The sequence below is a fragment of the Dromiciops gliroides genome, chromosome 5, assembly GCF_019393635.1.
Source record: "Dromiciops gliroides isolate mDroGli1 chromosome 5, mDroGli1.pri, whole genome shotgun sequence".
NCBI lineage: Eukaryota > Metazoa > Chordata > Mammalia > Microbiotheria > Microbiotheriidae > Dromiciops > Dromiciops gliroides.
The window spans coordinates 159336589-159353595 of NC_057865.1; the positions used below are offsets into that span (position 1 = coordinate 159336589).

General features: G+C 35.4%; 1 protein-coding gene across 1 annotated transcript in view; it reads right to left on the reverse strand.

Moving 5' to 3' along the window:
- SEMA3D (semaphorin 3D) overlaps nucleotides 1-17007 on the reverse strand; it is a 252169-nt gene that overhangs the window by 13830 nt on the left and 221332 nt on the right. The window contains 4 exon segments of the mRNA XM_043969203.1: nucleotides 6860-6999; nucleotides 11514-11578; nucleotides 15021-15178; nucleotides 16677-16718. Coding sequence (XP_043825138.1) covers nucleotides 6860-6999; nucleotides 11514-11578; nucleotides 15021-15178; nucleotides 16677-16718 — 405 coding nt within the window.

Below are 17007 nucleotides of genomic sequence, written 5' to 3' on the forward strand. Positions count from 1 at the left end.
TTTAAAAATAAAAGAAATTTATAGTAATGAAACCTTTGTATAAAGCACAAGAAAAGGAAAAGAATAATGTAAATTTGTATTTAAAAATAATGTCAAATAGGAAAAGTACAAAAGGAACACACATTTTTTAAAAGGCCAGATTTTTTAAAAGGCCAGATTTTTTAAAAGATAAATTTTAATGAAATATTTTACTTAAATTGAATGCTTACACATCCATATTAACAATAAACTTGAAACCAAATTGTTTTCTCTCCTTTTAGTCATTTCATAACTAAAATAATATCTATTTTTAAAATTTCAGAAATCTTTGATCTCATACATCTTTTGGGGGAAGAGATATATGTATGTATGATTAGATAGATAAATAAAAGAAAGACAGAGGTATCTATATGTACCCATGCACATATATGCATGCATACACAGAATATGTTTTCTGGCATTGATTTCTATCACACTAAAGGTTGGCAAAATTTCCCAAGTCTTTTCTTAAGTCTCACCCACCTAGAATTCTCTTCCCTATTTGACAATATTGATGATCACTTGTTCAGGGTACTGGATAGGGGACTGAGATATGTAGTAGGAGTTTGGATTGATGAGTGTTAAAATTGTGACCAACTCTTATTGTTGAAATCAGTTTTTCCTTGGCTGACTGTGGTACTCTTTACCATTTAAATAGAGGCATTCTCAGAAGTTCTGCCCTTAGCAACTCTTCTCTCTTGGTATTCTTTCCTTTGATGTTGTTCTTAACTCTAAGGACTTCAATTCCATTAAAATTAGACTCAAGTAGCTATCTCCAAATCCCATCTACCCTGATATCCTATTGCATCTTTCAAACTTCCTATTGAGATTCTCTAACTTGATACCCTGCAGGATCCTCAGACTCAATGTGTGAAAAGTCAAACTCTTCATCTTCAAAACTAGCTCCTCTTCTTGACTTTCCTGTTTTTATTAATGGCACCTTCATTTTTAGAGGGTTGAAATGTTGACTCTTTCCTTCTCATCCCTGATATTCATCATTTACCAAGTCTGGATAATTCTTTTTTTTTTTTTTTTTAAGTGAGGCAATTGGGGTTAAGTGACTTGCCCAGGGTCACACAGCTAGTAAGTGTTAAGTGTCTGAGGCCGGATTTGAACTCAGATACTCCTGACTTCAGGGCCGGTGCTCTATCCACTGCGCCACCTAGCTGCCCCTGGATAATTCTTTTTAATATCTTTCATATTTATCTCATCTTCCTCTTATTCCCATGATCACTGTTCTAGTTTTAATACTTACCATGTCTCCTCTGGAGAATAGTAATAGACTCTCAACTAAGCTCTCTGCCTATAGCCTCTCCACTGTCAATCTATCCAATGAAGATTGATTTATCTCCCTAAAAAGGCATCTATTAAAACTATCCATGCTGCCTAACTGCTTACCAAATAAATTCTAATTCTTTAGCTTGGCAGAGCTCTCCATGCACTACCTCCAACCTGTGTTTCCTGTTTTATACCTAACTATATGTCTCCTGGACAAATAGGATGATTTTATATTTCTGAACACCCCACTTGGTTTTCTTTTTTCCTTTTTGTTCTGATTTTAAATGCAAAATAAAATGAGAATTTCCACATATATGTGAAACAGGAGAGAGTTTGAACATGAAATATCCAGAGACTGTGGAACAAGAAAACTGTTCATCTGTATTCTGTAGAGCTTGCTTTTCTTTTAAAGAATCTAATAAATTCACTATGAAACTTTTAAAGCTGTCCTGTTTTTCTATGACTCTTGCTATATGCCTCTTGATTTTACAAGTTCATGACTTTACTTGTATTATGCATTCTTTCAGAAATTCCATCTTTACTTGTCCAAATCTTAATTATTCTTCAAACCCCTGTTAAAATTTTTCTTCTATTTATTGTCTTTCCTGATCTTCCTAATGATACGATCTCTCTTAACTGCTACAGATATGTGATTGTACTTCTGACTGACCATAGCCTACCTTGTATTGCCTGTAATTGAGTAATAGTCTTTAAGAAATATTTTTTCCTTTCTCCTAGCTTGTATGTTCCTTGAGAGAAGAGATCAGATCATATTTATCTCTATACACTTGGCACTGCCTTGCACACAACAATAAGTCAATAAATATCTGTTAAATTAAATTTATTTCTAATTTGAGATGAAGGAATCACTTTACATTGGATGGTGCTGTATTTGAGAAGGAGTACACACATTAATGATAGTGGGTGGTTCCTTAAAACAAGTTCCCTGTGCATTCACATTAGTATCTTTCCTGTTGAATAGAATTGCTGCCCTTTACGTATTCTGTATCCGGTTTTAGTATGGTACTGCAATAAATTTAGGAGTTCTATTAATTCTAGTAAATCCAAAAAAGCAGAATATAGAAGGAAAGTAGGGCAAGTAAAGGTGGAATCTTTGTAGCAGAATTTATCTCATTGTTTTAAATATACCAGGGGCAGGTGGCTAGGTGGCACAGTGGATAAAGCACCGGCCCTGGATTCTGGAGTACCTGAGTTCAAATCCAGCCTCAGACACTTGACACTTACTAGCTGTGTGACCTTGGGCAAGTCACTTAACTCCCATTGCCCCACCAAAAAAAAAAAAAAATATATATATATATATATATACATATATATATATACATACCAGGGGCTAATATTATAAGAACAAAAGTTTTTATGTATACTAGCAAAATAAAACTAATTCTTACATATTATTAACATACAGAGCAGTTGTGATACTAGTTCCCTAATAAATTTGATAATAAATATCTCATTAAGAAAACTTCAATTTTAAATAGTTCTGATAACTTTTCAAATATATTAACAGAGATGATCTGTAATATTTTAACACTGTGTTACAATTATTAGCTCCTTGTAACCTTAGGTGCCTAAGGATCTACATAGTTCCTTCCTTTGCTGTTACAGGAAGTTTATAATAAGAAAAAAGTTATGAGTATATTCAAAATCTGTTTGAGACTCCATGTTTTGTTTTTTTTAAATGCACTGCCTTAATCTATATTTATATTCATCTATAGTTAATCCTAGGCTCCTTTGAAGTTGAAGCAAAATTCAGGTTACCAGATTCATATAGGTCAAGATTCACCAGCATATATTATAGTGCTTATTGACAGACACCTGAAGGAGAAATTGGAGAATGGGCAGACCTTTGCTTGGAGGAAGTAAGGGTAAATGCATGCTGCAGATGCTGATAGGGCCCAAGGCCCTGCTCAATGTCTCCCTTTGCTGTCACAGTTCAGTTCTACATTCTCTTTCTCCTGCTGCTTTTGGGTTTCCTATGATTTATGGTATCACTCTTGACATCCCTGTTCCTTCCTATCTACTTCCATCCCAAACCCCCTCACAACTTCTCCCTTTCTCTGAACTAGGTCCTACTTTTTATACGAGTTTCTCAAAACATGACATGAGTCGCTCCCCAATTAGAACATGTTTCTTGTTGCACCTAAATGAAATCTCTTTGACTGATTTTAGTGACTGCTCAAGTCTTTTTCACACCTAGTTTTTAGTAATGGATTAAATTTTTAAAGTACTCTTACCAGACAAAGGTAATTACTTAAAATTAGAGAAGTGAGGTGATCAAAGGATTTCCAATCCCTTCTATATTTTAGGTACATTTCATTACTAATTTACCAATCCGAACTTTAGCATTTCAAAGTTTTGCTGAATTAAACGTAAGCACAGTAACACAATACTTCAATGAATTTATGTTCTCATTTAAGTATGCCTTCCAATAGTGCGCTATTTTTTTGTTTTTATTTTTGGGCGGGGCAATGGGGGTTAAGTGACTTGCCCAGGGTCACATATCTAGTAAGTGTCAAGTGTCTGAGGCTGGATTTGAACTCAGGTACTCCTGAATCCAGGGCCAGTGCTTTATCCATTGCGCCATCTAGCCACCCCCCCCAATAGTACACTCTTAACCATGCCTTTTATGCTGTGCCATTTTTGCTTAATTTTCCCTACTTACTCAATGTGATAAAGTATTTATCATTTCAGACATACTAGTTCAGCAGATTAGGATAGCTATCTGTAACTCCTGGTCCTTGCTATACCACCTTTTCTAACCATATATACTTTTGATGTTATTTTTTATACAAATTCTTTTGAATAAGTTATCATTCATAATATGCTGTGGCCTATGTAACCCAATCAAACAAACAACAAATTTTTGATGAGTCTAATAGCAAGTGACTTGCCCAGGCACTATGCTAGATACTGGGGACACAAGTACAAAGAATGAAGTTACCCTTGTCAGTAATATGTTTACATTTCAATAATAATATAAAGTAAATTAAAAAACACGCAAAAATATGTATACATACAAAGTAGTTAAAAAAAGGAATTTGAGGAGGAATGGCCCTAGGTAACTGGGAATCAGGAAAGGTTTCATGCAGATGACGGTGTTTTAGCTCTGTCTTTAAAGGAAGAGAGTGACTCTATAAGCCAGAGGTGAGGCCAAAGTATATCTCAAGAATTGGGGATAGCTAATTTGAAAGCTCAGAGATAGAAGATGAAGTGCCATGTGTAAGGAACGTTGGACTGTTTGTTGTACTGTTAAGTTCGGGGAAGAGTGGCCAGAAGGTTGAAAGGTACAAAGGGGCCAGGTTTTATTAAAAAAGGCCTTTAAAAACCCAAATAGAGGAGTTTTTATTTTATTCTAGAAGCAAAACCCCTAGAGTTGGTTGAGTAGGAGAGTCATATAATCAGATCTGCTCTGAATGAAAATTAGTTTGGCAACAGTAAGTAGGATGGACTGAAATGGTGGGAGAGTTAAGGCTGGGAGGCCAATTAGGAGGCTGATGAAATAAGCTAGTCAATAAGTGATGAGAGCCTAACCTAAGATGCTAGATACACGAATGAAGAGAGGGATTCAGATGTGAAGGATTCTGTGAAGGTAGAAATTACAAGATTGGTTATACGCGGTAAGAGAGAATAGGGAGAAGTTTAATGTGATGCTGAGTTAATGATCCTGTACAAAAATTAATTGTTAATAACTATAACTAACCTGGAAAAATTATATATAATTGGATTTATGAAAAATTATGATTATATGAAAAATGATAAATTTAGAAAAATTATAATTGGGCCATAAGTCCTGCTGCAGTCGCCATTAAAATGTGGAAATATTTTATTAACTAGGGCTAATTTTGAGGGCTAATTTGATTGGGGTACTAATCTGGGACTGTTGACTTGCTGGTTATCTGACTGCATTTAATTTAATGTGGGCCGTTGATAAAGTTCCACCACACTGCTCCCAAACTGATAAACTAAAGATTAAGAAGCCTCTTAACCAAATAATCAAAGCAGAGTTTATTTATGAGATACTATTTCAAATTAGGAATACAGGGAAATAAAGTGTACAACCTGACTGCTTTCCTGCGGTCTCTTTCCCACCTGCTGCGCCTTGAACTTCTTGAATACAATAAGGGCCTTAGCCGCCTCTGGCCTCAGGGCCCGTTACACTTTCCCTGGTTTGTATTAAGGCCTATAACCTTGTCAGCCCCGTCTCTCCTTTTCCGAACCGAACTTTCCTCCGTCCTTGTCCGGGCTCCCCTCTAGTCAGCCTCTCTCCTAGTCCGTCCTTCTCTAGTCCACCCCCCTCCTTTTTTTTTGTCTAACTCCCAGGTCTATACATACCTTTTCTTCTCTCCACTCAAATCTCAAGGCTTCCTTCGCCCCCACAGACCAAGCTAATCCGCTAGCCAGGGCTGCAGCTGGGGGGCAGGGTGCTCTCTAGCCTCATGCCTCAACACAGGCTATCCGGAATCTTTGGATAGCTTGGCTCGGGTTGGAGGGAGCTGGGGGCTTTTTTTTTCCCCCAGCTGTCTGACCTTGAGTCTTGTATAGCCCACGGGGCTTTTTCGCTCAGCTGAAGCTGAGGAGGAGGGGGAGAGACCCTGAGGGCCTAAGGCTTTCTAATCTCAGCCAAAAGTTAGGGTCCCCAAATCAAAATAAATTTCCACAATCCTGAAATACTGGAGGGGAGGATTTTTGGGGAAAGATAAAGAGTCCACTTTTAAATATATTGAGCTGAAGATCTGTGTCTGTTGCTATTTAGGCCTTCTGCAAAGTGACTATTTCAAAAGAGTTCAAAGTGCTTAACAACTCTTTGTTAACAGTCTCACAAAATTCTGTTCTATACTTGAGTGACAGGTAATTTCTAAAGACAATGAATGAGGTAAAGGAAGCAAAGATCATGTTCACTTGGCTTTTGATTCTTTTAATTTCTTCCTACAACAAAAATATCACAGTGCATACATATCGCATACATGCCAATTTTGTTGTTTTGATTTGGGGGGCTGGGGAGGGAAAGGTGAAGTTGGGATAGGGTAGGTTATGGAGGTGACTATTTTATCAAAGGTGAATGTTTCTAGTCATTCCATACTCTGGTTGTGTTTTTTCCTACAATCTGAAGACTATCTAACTCAAGGACAAACTATTTTAGTGATCCATTTGTGGGTTTCTTCTTTCAAACAAACAAGCAAGCAAAAACTATTGCATTTTTAAAAAATTTTTGGTCTCCAAAACAAGCAGAGAAACTGCCTTTGAGCGATCTATGGGAATGAAAAATGGCAAACAGTTTTCCATGAAATGCTTACCTTCAGATTGCATCTGCTTTTGAAAGTATTTGATCAAAATAATGAAATAAGCCCATTTTAATTTTAAAACCAATATAACATTTTCATTGTTAGCCATGAGTTTTCTTACCTTGAGTGAAATTAGAATACCCATGTGATGCTAAAACATATTTCCTATGTAGCAATAACCTATGTCTTAGAGATTTAAAAAAATTCTGATAATATTTTGTTCAGAATGAATATTCCCTTCCTTGGTGACTGTAGCTTACCTCCTCTCGATGTTCTTCTCCAGATCGCTGGATATACCACTTAATAGATGCTTGCTGGGATTTAGGAATACATTCCAGAAAGGTTGAATTAAATTCAATGCCAAAAATCACCTTTTCATCAGCAGTTTCATGACTAATGCCTGGAAAGCAAACATGGTATAGGAGATTAACCTCGACCTGATTTTTAAAGCAATGGGAAAATGGACTGATTTAGAACAGATGCTGTAAGGGGAAGAATCATAATATATTATTAAAGAAAAGGGAACTTCACATTTTGTTTAATATCAACTCTTTAATTACCTGATTTTTAAAATTCTAGGCCATTATTTCCACACAATTAAATTTTTTTTACCAAATGCTTAAATGTTTAAAATAAAATATTGTCAATAATAAATAATATTATAGAGGAAAACAATGCTGAAAGACTCTAGAATTCTTATGGGTACAATGATAAACCACAAGCACAAAAGAGTGAAGATGAAACATACCAAACGCTGAACTTAAAATGCAATAGACACATTTTCCAGGCATGGCTAACATGGGAATTTGTTGTGCTGAACTACATGTATATCTATTCAAGGATCTTTTAAAGAGAGAGCAGGGCAGTAGTGGGAGGGAATGATTAATAAAAAAGTCTTGTTACTTGAAATTTTAAATGTAGTGGATCAAGCACAGGCCCTAGATTCGGGAGGACCTGAGTTCAAATCTAACCTCAGACACTAGTTGTGTGATCCTGGGCAAGTCACTTAACCCTCATTGGCCCACAAACAAAAAACAAAAACAAAACAAAACAAAAATTTGAAATTTTAAAAAGAAATAATTTTGAAAATATTGTCAAAACAGAAAGGGTTCCTGTACCTGAAAAACAAACTTTCTTCTCTGAGTTAGGCAAAATGTAAACATACAAGCAAAACATTTATTATCTTCTCTGAATTAGGTAAAACTTAATTTAAAAAAACCCTTTATTATTTTCCCCTAAAGTGAACAAAACCCAAAATACCTAATTCCAGTAGCCTTTTAGCTCTCTAGTCAGTCCTGTAAGAATAATAATAATAGCTAGTATTTATATACTAACTCTTTTAAGGTTTACCTAACACATTATAAATATTATCTTCTTTTATGCTTATAAGAACCCAAGGAGGTAAACACTATTATGATCCTCATTTTACAATTGAAGAAATGAGACAGATGTTCAGTGATTTGCCCAGCATCACACAGATAGTAAGTGTCTGAGTCCATATTTGAACCCAAGTTTTCCTGAGTCCAGGTTCTACATTCTAACACCCAGCTGAAAATATGCTAAATATTTAAAGAGAGAAATGTCAATGTGGCTTAATGATAAAAGCTTTCAAAATAATTAATAATGTTTACAACTTAAAGATATGTAAGAGCTAAGTGCTTTCTTGGCAAAATTTTGATCATTAAATGGATATATGCACAACCACATATGCGTTCCAATACTCAGAAAATGGGCTTTACCTTCTTACCCATCTTTATATTTTAATTTTAGTAAGAAAAAAGGGATGGAAGTATTCTTAAAGACTGTCTGTCCTAAGTGCACATGCATAAAGCAGGTAATGGGAAACTTTCTGAGTGGTGTATGAGACACCTTCTTCTTTTAAATCAAATGGACCATCTGCAATACATTCATTCTCAACTAGCCAAAGCCTATGCCCCATGTGTGATTTCAGATCTAGAGCTCACATCTGATCAAATAGAAAATGACGGCTGCTGGGCCATATGGGCCTGAATATGTACATATATTCCTTGAGTAAAATTTTCAGATGTCTATTCAGCAAAGTAGCCTACTTAGAACGTTAGGCAGAAGACTAAGGAACTAAGAATGGACAAGAATGGTCAGCATATGGAATTACTAAGAAATCTTCATGCATATATAAAAATCCTTTGGGTTATTTTCTGCAATTTTTTTCCTTTTCATCAATTCATTGTTGTTTTCAAGAAGAATTTTCAAGTTTATGATATGGACCCATAAATTATTCCTTTTCCAGTTCCCAATGCGTAGCTTCTATTTGAAAGCTGTAGTCTGTCACAGTCAACAAGATATCATATTCTACATTTTCTACAGTTACAAAAACTGTTTCTTGAGTCTCATTATGTCATTTATGATAGAAAAGAGAAAGATCATCAAAAACATGAGGAAACATAATACAGTAATCACTGAAGCCCTGTGGGAATAGGGTGTTATAACATCAAAAAGATTATACTAATTATGATGAAAAAAAGAAATATTCTAATGATCTGCTTTGATTGTCATATGACAGTCTCAAGGATGCAAGGAAAGATTAAATTAAATTTATTTCAACTCATTCAACTTAATGGACAATTTTGTGAGGGGAAAGTTCTGTCAGACCAATTGTTTGCCTGAAATGATCAATTGCATGACTGAATTCCCTTTGTTAATTCAGTCAATGTAACTAGTATCCTAGCATACATCCTCATTTTGATTTAAGGATAACCCAGAATTTAAATCTGCTCTTAATGACATTCCCTTTACCATGTCTGTATCTTACACATAGTATCTGCATACAGACAGAATATCTGATTTCTTCTTAGCTTATAATAGTATAAAATTGCATTTGATATTAAACTAGTATAAACTATAAGTTAATATACTTAATTTAATTTAAAAGTAATTTTAAGTGAACTGCTTTCTCAGATATGAAAAAAAAAAACATTTTGCACAGCAAAATGCTTAAACTGTTTCCCTTTAAAGAAAAGTTATAATCACTACACTTTATTTTAAAATCTTGTTTGGGGACTTAAGCTAGCCTAGATTGCAGTTATGAATTATGAATGGCATTTCTCCCTCAAGTTATTGTGCTGTCCCTGTCTCTTGTTCAGTGCCTAACTTATAGAAAAAAAGTTGTCTGCATTCTTTTTCCACTTCTTCACCATAAAGTTACTCCCACATTCCACTGCAATCCTGCTTTCCTCCCTACTACTTTACAGAGACTGCTCTCTTCAATGTTACCAGTGATATTTGAATTGTACCATTCAATAGTCTCTTCTCAGACCTCATGCTTTTTGACATATCTGCTGCTTTTCAGTCTACTGACCACCCCTTCCCTCTGGAGACATTCTTTTTGATCTTACTTTTTGTACATTCCCCTGCCCCTCATCCCCCTGTCTCATGATTGGGACAATTATCCTCACATACCGAAAACCCTAAAAACCCAACTCAGGTGCCACCACTTCCATGAAGACTTATCTGATTCCCCTGGCTAGAAATTATTACTCCTTTCTCCAAATTCACACACCACTCCATTGAATCTCTCCTATTTGCTTAATTATATTTTGCATGTATTATAAATTATCTGTATACATGTCTCATAAATCATTACAGTGTAAACTCCTTGAAAGAACAAAGTATATTATCCCTTTTGATCTTTATATATACTCAGAGCCTAGCAGAAAATATATAGGAAATGTTTAATACATGTTCACTAACTGAATTACTTATACTTGCCTCATGACATCTTTTGGATTATAAACATTTGTAACAACCATATGTGCACACATGGGTTTGGAGCTGCATTAAGACTGTATACTACTTGAAAGTAGAAGCTCAAGCTGTGTGACTCTGGGCAAGTCACTTAACCCCAACTTCCTCACCAAAAAAAAAAAAAAGATTATATATTTAAGGGGCAGCTAGGTAGCACAGTGGATAAAGCACTGGCCTTAGATTCAGGATGACCTTAGTTCAAATCCAGCCTCAGACACTTGACACTTACTAGCTGTGGGACCCTGGGCAAGTCACTTAACCCAGCCCCCCCCCCCCAAAAAAAAAAGATGAAAGAAAGTAGAAGCTCATAGCCCTCAACACACTGCTTGGAATGCTGTATATATCATAGCTGTTTGGAAAATGTCTACTGAATGATGAACCAAGAGCAATCGGGTCTTCTGATGCCATGTTTCTAAGACCTTGTCCAAAGCTTTGGTTCCACCTCTAAATTTTTTCAGTCCTGTTAGTTACAACTGCGTCTAACAACAAAACTTCATATCCTTTAAGTGAAAATTGGCATACTATAGGAAAAGGTGATAGAGAAAAATTTTCAAAGACTGCAGAACAGATAAATGAAGAGTGATTACTAAGTGATTCTTTACTTTGTAAAATGATTCACTGGGATGTCTCTTTCTTTTTGTTTTTGTTTTGTTGTTGTTTGTTTGTTTGTTTTTGCAGAACAATGAGGATTACACAGCTAGTAAGTGTCAAGTGTCTGAAGCTGGATTTGAACTCCGGCCCTCCTGAATCCAGAGTCAGTGTTTTATCCATTGTGCCACCTAGCTGCCCCGGGATGTCTCTTTCTTAGACTAAGTTACACTAATAAGTGCTTTATAGTTTAGAAGACACTTTACATCTGTATCTAATGTCTTTATAATTTTAGCTCTGTGAGGGCATTTCATGTATGATTTGACTTTCAATGAGTTAACTACTATATCTTTTTTGGAACATACTTTGTGTAAAGCAAGGTATTACTGTCCAGTAATATGTAAAATCATACTTTATAAACTATGTTTCAGGGTATTATTCTATGTCTCAGGATAAAAATGAATACAAATTACATGCTTAGTTTTTAAAGGGGAAAAACCATGACAAGCTTTATTAATGAATGAATAAACATAAGAAACTTACTGTCTTCTACGTCCCAGCATTGAGTGATGGGGTCTCCATATTTTACATCTTGCCGCCTAGCTCGCCTACGGAAAGTGAATTAAAATATTAAAAATATCAGCAATAGCCAATTGGACTTAGAACACAGCCATGTCTAATGCAGAGGAGACAGAGAAATGTGGGTCTAGGCTGCTGCCACCTGTTAAAACTTGAACATAGATGGCCATCTGCTTCTCAGAAAAACCAGACTTTCACTTTTGAATGCAAGGTAATACAAACTAATACAAAATGGTGTTCCATATCATTGTCACAAAAGAGCTTGTCTGCCCTTTTCTTTGCCTAACTAGATTGTCAGTTGTGAGTAGAAAGGTAAGTGCATTATAAAAGAGATAGAAGAAAACAAATCTGTGCCTCTGAATTCTCATGGAGCTATGTGTTTTAAGATATGTTCAGAAGAGCATTCGATTTGACTGAACTATTATTTACATCTGCTCCAGTCTTCTGAATTAGATTTGATGATAATCTGTCTTTGATACTTTCATTAGTGAAGGGAGGGGATAAATATCCATCTACATTTATTTTAAACACATGGAAGAACTTTCCACTTCTTTTGCTTAATTTTGTCAGACTATTGTAGCAGCAACAGCAGGCAGTAAGTAGTAGTAATGGTAATAGGAGGAAGAAGAGGAGGAGGAGGAGAAGTATGAAGAGTAGGAAAAAGAGGAGCAGGAGTTATGGTAATGATAATAAAAGGTGACTAGGTGGCACAATAGATAGAATATTGGGCCTGAATTAGGAAGACCTGAGTTAAACTCTCACCCCAGATACTTATTAACTGTGTAAAGCTCAGCAAGTCATTTAATTTCCTTATGCCTTAAGTGCTTCATCTGTAAAACAGGGTTAATAATAAGTGTCTCACAAAGTTGCTTTGAGAATCAAATGTATTTTGTAAACATATAAAAATGCTTGGCTAATAGTAGCAAGGAGCAGCTAAGTGACACAGTAGATGCAGTAATGGACTTTATGTCAGAAACACCTGAGATCAAATCTGGCTGTAGGGGGCAGCTAGGTGGCACAGTGGACAAAGCACTGGCCCTGGATTCAAGAGTACCTGAATTCAAATCCTGCCTCAGACACTTAACACTTACTAGCTGTGTGACCCTGGGCGAGTCACAAATCCAATTGCCTTACCAAAAAAAAACCCCAAACCCCCAAAATCTGGCTGTAGACATTTGGTAGCTGTGTGACTCTGAGCAAGTCACCTAACCTCTATTTCCCTCAGTTCCCAAGACTATAAAATGGGGATAATAATAGCACCTATCTCAAAAGGTTGTTGTGAGGATCAAAATAAGATGATTTTTGTTATGCTTAGCACAGTGTCCAGCACATAGTTAGTTCTACATAAATGTTGATTCACTATTTTCCCCTTCTGCAGCAGTAGTAATAATAGCTGATATTTATGTAGTGTTTCAGAGTTTGCAAAATGGTTTCTTTTAAATTTCACAACTGCTCTGTAAAATAGACAGATGAGGAAACTGATGTTAAATGAGTTACAGGGTCACCCAGAGGCAAAATTTTGAACCTAGGGTTACCTGACTCCAAGCCCATAACTGTACCCTTAGACCACATGTATCTCAGCTAACATAATTCAACTTTCTGCAAAATCCTGGATCCTTCTCAAGAAAGGCATTGATTGGATTATAATCCCTGGGTAAAATCCAACAATTTTACTATTTGCTTATTATGGACATGATGTTGGGGAGGTTAAAAAAAATGGAATATGGGAAACACTGGAAGGGAAAATATCATGGACTAGTAAAAAAATTTCATAAAGTCAATAATATCTTTAAGCCTTGGCTTTTATAAGGTATGGTCAATTCATCATTTGTTACTAGCCAACAAGCGTTCTTGTTCTTTCACTTCTGGAAAAACCATAGGGAATGTATACTTGAATATTAAGTATATACATTTTTATTTATATATCTACCTTCATGTTTTAATTGGAATCTCTACCCAGACTCATTATATTTGCATATTTAAGATAAGAGATTAAATGGAGATCATTAACTATCCCTTAAGGACACTAGTATTATCCATTTTGTTGCTATTGCTTTGTTGTGGCTTAGGAAAATATGGATAAACAGCGATAACACCAAATTCCAGTGTACAGTCAAAAAATTTTAAAAATCATAAATAATCACTACAAATTTTACCCACAAAACTGCTCCTACATGTGACTTTCAGCTACACAGATAACCTAAATTGATTAAATCTTTAAAAAGTTGGACTTAAAAGAAAATAACATTTGCTTTTTCATTAAACAAAAAGTTAACTTTTTTTTTTCTATGTGTGGTGGCATACCTTTGTAATCCTAGCTACTGAGGAGGCTGATGCTTGGCTAATCTTTTGAGCTCAAGTTCTTAATTGCAGTAGACTAAGACAAGAGGGCATAGGATATGTGCACTGACTTGAGCATCAATATGATGAGTCCCAAAGAGTGGTGATGGGTCCTCCACATTACCTAGAAAGAAACAAACTACCCCAGATAGCAAAAGGAATAGCTCAAAGTTCCCAGGTTAATTAGGAATGGAACTGGACCCATGGGTAGACCTTGCTTTTTTAGTGTGGTCAAGGTGGAAAGATCCAGGAAAATAAGGAAAGATGCAAGGAAAGAAGGAAGAAAAGAATAAACGGAGAGAGAAAGAAAGAAAACTAACATTTTCTAAATAGATTGAGGGTTTCCAGAATAGTGGATAATCATGAATGAACAAGCAAATAAGTAAATTAACAAAGGCAAACTTAATGCCCATCCAAAAAAATACTTAATAGCATTATTCCTAGGTGCAAAAAGGAATTTTAAATATTTAGTTATTAAGTGTAAATGAATATAATTTTATATTATTTCCTATTACTTCATGCATACACATGTAGAAATGTGTGTATGTGTATATATAATATTTGTGAAGGTGTCAACATTTAGAAAGTTTTTGTGAATACATATACACTATATTTTCAGAAAGATGTCAAGAGAAATATGATTTTCACTGTCAGCTATATATGGGTAAAAAGGTATACAAAAAGTACAATTGTCAAAATTATTTTCTGAAGTCTAACTTTATATCTCACTATTTCAAAATGCCTTACTTTAAAATTGCTAGCCCATATAAAGTAAAAACCTCAAAGAGTATATGTATGTATATACTCCATATATAACATTTGTAATTATACACAATATAAAAATACATATAGATAGATAGATAGATAGATAGATAGATAGATAGATAGATAGATAGATAGATAGATAGATAGATAGATAGATAGATAGATAGATGGATGGATGGATGGATGGATGGATGGATGGATGGATGGATGGATGGATGGATGAATGGATATAGATTTATATTTTTAAATGCACCACTGGTATATGCTATACTTCACTTATATTTGCTCCCTAAGAAAATAAGTTCAGAATTTCCGAAGTTGCTCCTCATAAACAAGAAGCATAAATGAACCTTTCAAGTCCCTTACCTTTTGGAAGTTGGTGCATACCGAGAACATGCATTTCCATCCCAAGCACAGTAGGGATCTCTGGCAAGGCAACAGTCTGCACAGGCCTTCCCATACGTATCACATCTGTGCAGAGAGAGCTGAACCAATCCATCCCGGGAACCAATGTACAATTGTTGCTACAAATCAGGCAAAGCAAATGAATTAGAAGCATCTTTCAGGCCTTAAGAATTTTCCTTCCCCCCCCCCCCAACAAATACCACACTCATTGGACTAAACATTGCTCTGGTTCATAAGGCTTCCTGCCCATTATAAAACACTTGTGAAGAAACACAAGGAAGAGTGAAAAAAACAGTCAATCACTTTCAACTCTGGCAGACCGAGTGGTTGGCAGGATGTCTATGGTAGTACAGGGACAGCATTCTGTAGAGCTAATGTAACATTGGCAGAAATTTAAGAAGGTCAAAAACCAGCTGCTAGACTAGAGGAATTAAGATGTCAAATTCTTCCTTGATAGTTGAAAATGTACATTGGTAGGTTATATCAAGTGCAGATGCCATAGGCAAATCTAATGATGAGAAGGATCTTTTCCCTTACATGGTTACTTCCATATAAAAGGATCACAAAGAGCTTTATAAACTTTGTGCATAGAATTAACAAATCGCTTCATTAGCGAAGCACTGATCTCTCTTGGGTAATGTGTGATAAGAGGATGTCAGAGTTCTGGGCTGAAACAGAAGTATATTAGATAAAAATGGAAACCCCCAAGGAAGTTGAGAAATCTGAGCAATAAAATCCTGAACTGGCTGTGAGTTATGACAGTTGACATATTTATTCTTTATAAAATATAGAAGGCTTTAATCTGGGTCAGTTATCTGAGAAATAAGCACTGGCATACCCGTAATAGTTGTATTACAAACCTATCATACGAGGATGGTGGCTAATTGCCTTAGTGGTTAGTGGTACATATGTGATATGTGTGTGTATGTGTGCGCGCACGTGTGCGTGCGTGTGCTCAATGATCTTCTTGAGCTAGAGACCAGTTTCCCTCTATTGAGATTATCTCAGAGTCAGAACATGGAGAAATAATCAAGGTGTTACTTATGACTAGCATTCATTTATTTTGGACTGGCTAAGATAGGTCTAGATGACACTAACATTATCTAACTCTGACCTTAGAGTCATGATCTTTTAAGACACAAGAGGAAGAGTAGTTAAAACTATTTTGCCTCACTTGACTCAACTAAGGCCTAGAGTAACATTCCAGAGAAGTAGGCAGTAAGTACTGGGTTTAAGAGATCATAAAATAATCCCCTATAGAGTCAGGGATTGTTGCTGACCTCTACAGAGGTTGGCAGTACCCTGACAAAGGAATTTTCAAAGCCTCCATTTCAAGGGCAAATAAGAGAGGATATTTTCTTTCTTTTTTCTTTCTATTTTCGAAAATGTAGACTTTCTCCTAAAATTGGGGTAAACAATGGTTAATAATTGGATGAAAGAGAAAGACACTATGTACTTAAAACTTGTTCATCACTTTGAATCGCACTGATTTTTCCCCTTTAATTCACCCAATATTCATTGCCCACTATGTGCAAAGGTATCTCATTAATTCAAAGAATAAGGCTTTACTTAGAAAACATATTATTTCTTTCTCAATAAAACAAACATGCAACTTACTTGTTTCAAAGATATCTCCATGTTCAAGATTAATGATGGATTCTGAAAAAAGGTAGGGATAGATGAAGATAATTACTATTATGTTTCCCACACAGACACACTTTTAGCTAATCAATATATCAAATACCTATTAATTAATGGACTAAATTTCAAAATCCAGTTAACCTGCTGACATGGAAAAGTAGTTGCTAAATGTTTCAGGGTTTTTTCCTCCCTTTACTTTACTATAAGAATTTTTTAAAAATCCTATAAGTAAAACTATTTTTACTCTGAACACATAAGAAAATATTTAACTTTAAAATATTTTACCACCTTCTTGAAGACTTTTCTC